The sequence below is a fragment of the Volvox carteri genome (genome assembly GCF_000143455.1).
Source record: "Volvox carteri f. nagariensis unplaced genomic scaffold VOLCAscaffold_59, whole genome shotgun sequence".
Lineage (NCBI taxonomy): Eukaryota > Viridiplantae > Chlorophyta > Chlorophyceae > Chlamydomonadales > Volvocaceae > Volvox > Volvox carteri.
In genome coordinates this window covers 716,192-720,417 of record NW_003307602.1, presented here as the reverse complement: position 1 = coordinate 720,417, position 4,226 = coordinate 716,192, and the positions used below count along the sequence as shown (strand labels likewise).

The window sequence follows — 4,226 nt, the reverse complement described above, 5'->3', positions numbered from 1 at the left end:
CTGATACAGGCCTACCCATCTTTGCTCTCGAGCAGGGAAGCTGGCATTCATGGAGATGGCCTTCCGGAACGTAAAGCAGCCATACCAATGCCGACATACCGGTAAGCCGCACCCTGAACTGATGCCATGAGCTGTGATGGGCGTCATTTCGTTTTCAATGTCTAACTTGACTAGTGTCAGAGTTGAGTGTCAACGGTCGACCTTGGCCATGGCATACGGACATGGCGACATATCTCGACATGGATTTCTGCCAAGCAGCCCGCGTCCTGAAAATTTTATACAGGCCTTTTCAATCAGCAACAAAGGTTACAAACAGAAATTTTGGCTTGGAAGGGACAACCTCAACTCTTCGAACCTCCCCTTCTGGCCACACTCGAGAATCCAAATGCCATGCGAAACCCGGTACCTCCGAAGTCGACCCCCTCCAATCGCCCTGAAAATTTGACACAACGACCTTCATGACATTAGAATACCAATGCAATTCGGTTATATCCTAGGGTGGCCGCGTCCCCTGCAATGACTTTTCAGCACGGGCTCAATGTTCTGCCGCCACGGACATGGTGTCAGTATCCCAACGTTGGAACCTGTGTCATACCAATCTCGTTGCCGCAGTGCAGTGAAACCAACACTGCATCTTCCGTTAATTTTAGTGACTCCAGGATTGCTGCAAGCCTGCCACCCTTATTCGCCCTCCCTCGTCCCTGATCAGATGCGGCCCGTTTCCCGCCATTGCCCAATCGTCCTCTACCGGCACCACTGCTGCTGCTTCCCCCTCGGGTATTTGAGCCAAATATGGCATGCATAGACGGCGGCAACTGGGCCGTCTGGGCTCCTGAGGCCCCATCACCACCGTTGCATGCACTAAGCATGCATGGCACTTGCACCTGCTCACCCCATAAAGTCCCACCAATGCCGCCCCTTCCACCTGCTCCACCGCCTCCCATCCCCCCACCACTGCTGCTGTTAGGGCTGAACATAGCATGCAGGTGCGGCTGCAGCTGCGGTAGCTCGCCTCCTAAGGCCCCATTGCCACTGCCGATACCGCTTCCACTTCTTCCAACACCACTTCTTCTGCCACCACTGCTACCGTCGCCACCGCTTCCACCACCACCACTTCCACAGCAGCCACTTACACCACCACTGCTTCTGCCGCGGTGACTTCCACCACTCGCACCAAGACCCAACACGGCATGGATATGCGGCAGCGACCACATCATTCCATTGCCACCAGGGCCCAGCACGGTGTGAGTGGGCAGCAGAAGCCGTGTCATCTCACTTCTCAAAGTCCCATCACCGCCGCTGCCGCCTGCCTGGCCGCCGCCACTTTGGCCGCTGCCTGCTTGGCCGCCGCCACTTTGGCCGCCGCCCGCTTGGCCGCTGCCACTTTGGCCGCCGCCACTTTGGCCGCCGCCACCATTTTGCCCATCGCCACTTTGGCCGCCACCATTTTGCCCGTCGCCACTTTGCCCGTCGCCACTTTGGCTGCCGCTGCTTTGGCCGCCGCCACTTTGGCCGCCGCCACCTTGGCCGCCGCCACCTTGGCCGCCACTGTTTCTGCCGCCACCGCTTCTGCCACCTCCACCGATAGTGGGGCCCATTAGACCATGAGTGGGCAGCAGCAACCGTGTTGTCTCGCGACCGAATACCCCATCATCCCCACTGCTGCCGCGGGGGCTCAATACAGCGTGCGTGGGAGGCTGCAGCTGCACCGGCTCGGCCCCCAACACTGTATCAAGGCTGCTATTCCAACCACCACCGTTGGTGCTGGGGCCCAATGCGGCACCAGCCATGTCTACAACGGGCTCACAGTGTGGGCAATACCAGTCCCCAGAAGGAATGTTGGATAGTGGTGGTGTCAGGCAAGTCATGTGATAGCAAGCATCACATCCATCACACAATAGCATGTCACCCCGGGTACCCTTTTCTGTCTCCCCGCATACCACACAGGGTGCATCAGGGTCCAGGTCATCGGCGCCACCACTCTGACTGCTGCAAGTGCTTCCAGCCCCGTCCTCTCCTGTGCTCGAATACGATGCCCCGTCATCATCAGTGCTGACGGCGCTGACTGCATGACCAGACCTCAGCCCCCATCCAGGCCGACCACGCTTGCCTGCAAGGGGAGAGCTCATAAGAACATGTTTTCTCCTAGTCACAAGAATGTCCAGACCCAACTTACGTGCCTCCAATAGCCCAGCATCAACAAGCTTCTTGCGTGTCGCGACTGTTGTCTTGAAGCCAGCCATGCCGGTTACCATGCCAATGGCTTCCTCCTCACCGAACATCTCACGAAGCTGATCGAACTGCTGAAAGGCCTCAGTCATCTGCATTACAAACTATCTCGTCAGCATTCCATGGCTCACAGCATGCCTCATGTGCTAAGAAGACAGTCATGATGCGGTTTGGCCCACCTGCTGCGGTGTCGGCTGGCCCCATGATAACCCTGCAGTCTTGAGTGCTGCACCCAACTCCTTCCGGCTCAGCCTCACACCCATCTCCGCTAGCGCAGCCCTCAGTTCGGACATGCCTTCTTTCTTTTTCCGCGTGTTGAAACGCTCAAAGGCACACTGCAGCTGCTGCTGGTCGACCGCCGATGTCCCTGTACATGGGTACCATCGGTCAGCAATGCAATAATGCCCAATTTGCCACCACCAGACATTACCTGCTCTGTGGCAGGTCTGCCCGTTTCTGCCGCCCACGTCGACCACATCCTCCTCAAGGCCCTCTGCATCACTGAGGTCCCCATCCAGCAAATCAGCTGCCATGCTGCGTGCCCCTGCCCGCTTGGCTGCCTGCTTCCCTTCCTGCTTCCCTTCCTGCACTCACATCCAAAAACATGATTTGTGATGTCGAAAGCATGCAGCTACTACACGCATATCCACCTCAAAACTCCGCGTCAGTTCCTCCCTCGTGGCTCGCAGCCTGCAAGGCAAAATGAAAGTGTGGAAGTACCAAACAGGGCAACAAAGCATGGGAAAGCGTTACGTACTCTGCCACCTTGGCGGCATACCGCTCGTCACGTGACTCTGCCCATGCAATCAGCTGCAAGCACAGTTCCTTCCGTAGATCCACAGTCTGTGCGTTCACCAAGGGAATGCATGGGAAACCCAGGGCAACACGTGTGGCCATACAGGCGCCCAGCTTCCAATCTGCCTGGCTGACAGGTCCTTGGTGACCCCCTTATTGCACATATGCGGCACGTACTGCGCCGCAGTGCCGAACGTGTTCTGCAGGGCGGGCTCTAGGACCATCTGCAGGAGATAGTACAACGGTAAGAACTAGGCTTGTGTTGCCAGGCCCCCCAGCACCATGCCGTCTCCAACTTGCCTGCCAGGCCAATCGCCCTAGATTCCTTACGAAGTAAGATTCCGCCTCGGGACGCTGGATGTCGTCTGATTGCTGTTTCCGAGCTTTGACTCGGACCTGCGGTGCAGGTGCCTGCAGCTGCCTCACAGCGTACGCGTTCTTCAGCAAGTGCTCGACGTGTGGCATAAGCCGACGATCGCTCATCCAGCCCCAATCGTGGCACTCGATCTCCGAGGACGTCGGGGACGCAACGACAAGCACAACGGCCGGGAGTTGCCTAAAGTCGAGCATGGAGCCTCAGGGTTATGGTATGGCAACACGGCGGTAACCGGAAATTTTCCACAAAAACAACCCATCAATATACTCACTTAACACGTAGGCCCTTGAACGTGTCCATAGAGAATTTGGTGAAAACCTGCTCCAGTGCATCGCAGACTTTGCGCAGGGCTGCCGCGACCATTGTGCTTGCCGTCTTCTACATAGGAGCTATGGCAAATTATGAGTATCGGCAAACAATTAAATAATGAGAAACCTCGCCGCACCTTCCGAGCCATGGAGAAGTGGCTTCGGGAACGGCGTTTGTAGGAAAATTGCCTAACGCCAAGGATTGTATTGGTTTATGCGATAGGCCTTAAGCATTGCTGAAGGCCAGACCCCAATCTATGTGAACGACTTTAGGACTTTTGGAAGTAAACACGGAAAATCACCTCCATTAGGACGCTGAAATATATTCAAGTTTTGTCCGGCTCTTGAGGATTGTTGCGGAGCTTTAGAACTGTGGGTGTACATGCCGTACAAATTGGTATGGTGCTGGGCCGTCGGGAAGGTCGCCGGGATTGCGGGAAATCGATGGCGCTAGGCGGCGCGAGTCACTCCTGGACCTTCCCTAACTGGTCGGGCGCGTCCGGTGAGGGCGCTTCAGC

At 56.6% G+C, this 4,226-nt stretch overlaps 2 protein-coding genes across 2 annotated transcripts in view; one reads left to right on the top strand and one right to left on the bottom strand.

The window, feature by feature from the left end:
- The window catches only part of VOLCADRAFT_97300 (uncharacterized protein), a gene marked incomplete at both ends in the record, with an annotated part of 3,843 nt that extends 3,713 nt beyond the window's left edge, over window positions 1–130 (top strand). The window contains one exon of the mRNA XM_002956289.1: window positions 36–130. Within this exon, the coding sequence (XP_002956335.1) occupies window positions 36–130 (95 nt within the window). The remainder of the gene's footprint in view (window positions 1–35) is intronic.
- An 8-nt stretch (window positions 131–138) lies between these two features.
- On the bottom strand, window positions 139–3,975 carry VOLCADRAFT_107175 (uncharacterized protein). Its single transcript, XM_002956238.1, has 11 exons — window positions 3,846–3,975; window positions 3,672–3,778; window positions 3,325–3,580; window positions 3,129–3,248; window positions 2,987–3,072; window positions 2,880–2,919; window positions 2,660–2,813; window positions 2,409–2,596; window positions 2,177–2,321; window positions 1,941–2,110; window positions 139–1,576 (listed from the first exon to the last, which is right to left on the bottom strand). Exons 1-11 carry the CDS (start codon window positions 3,855–3,857, stop codon window positions 1,280–1,282), a joined length of 1,575 nt encoding a protein of 524 aa, XP_002956284.1. The 5' UTR covers window positions 3,858–3,975; the 3' UTR covers window positions 139–1,279.
- Between the last annotated feature and the right edge of the window lie 251 nt (window positions 3,976–4,226).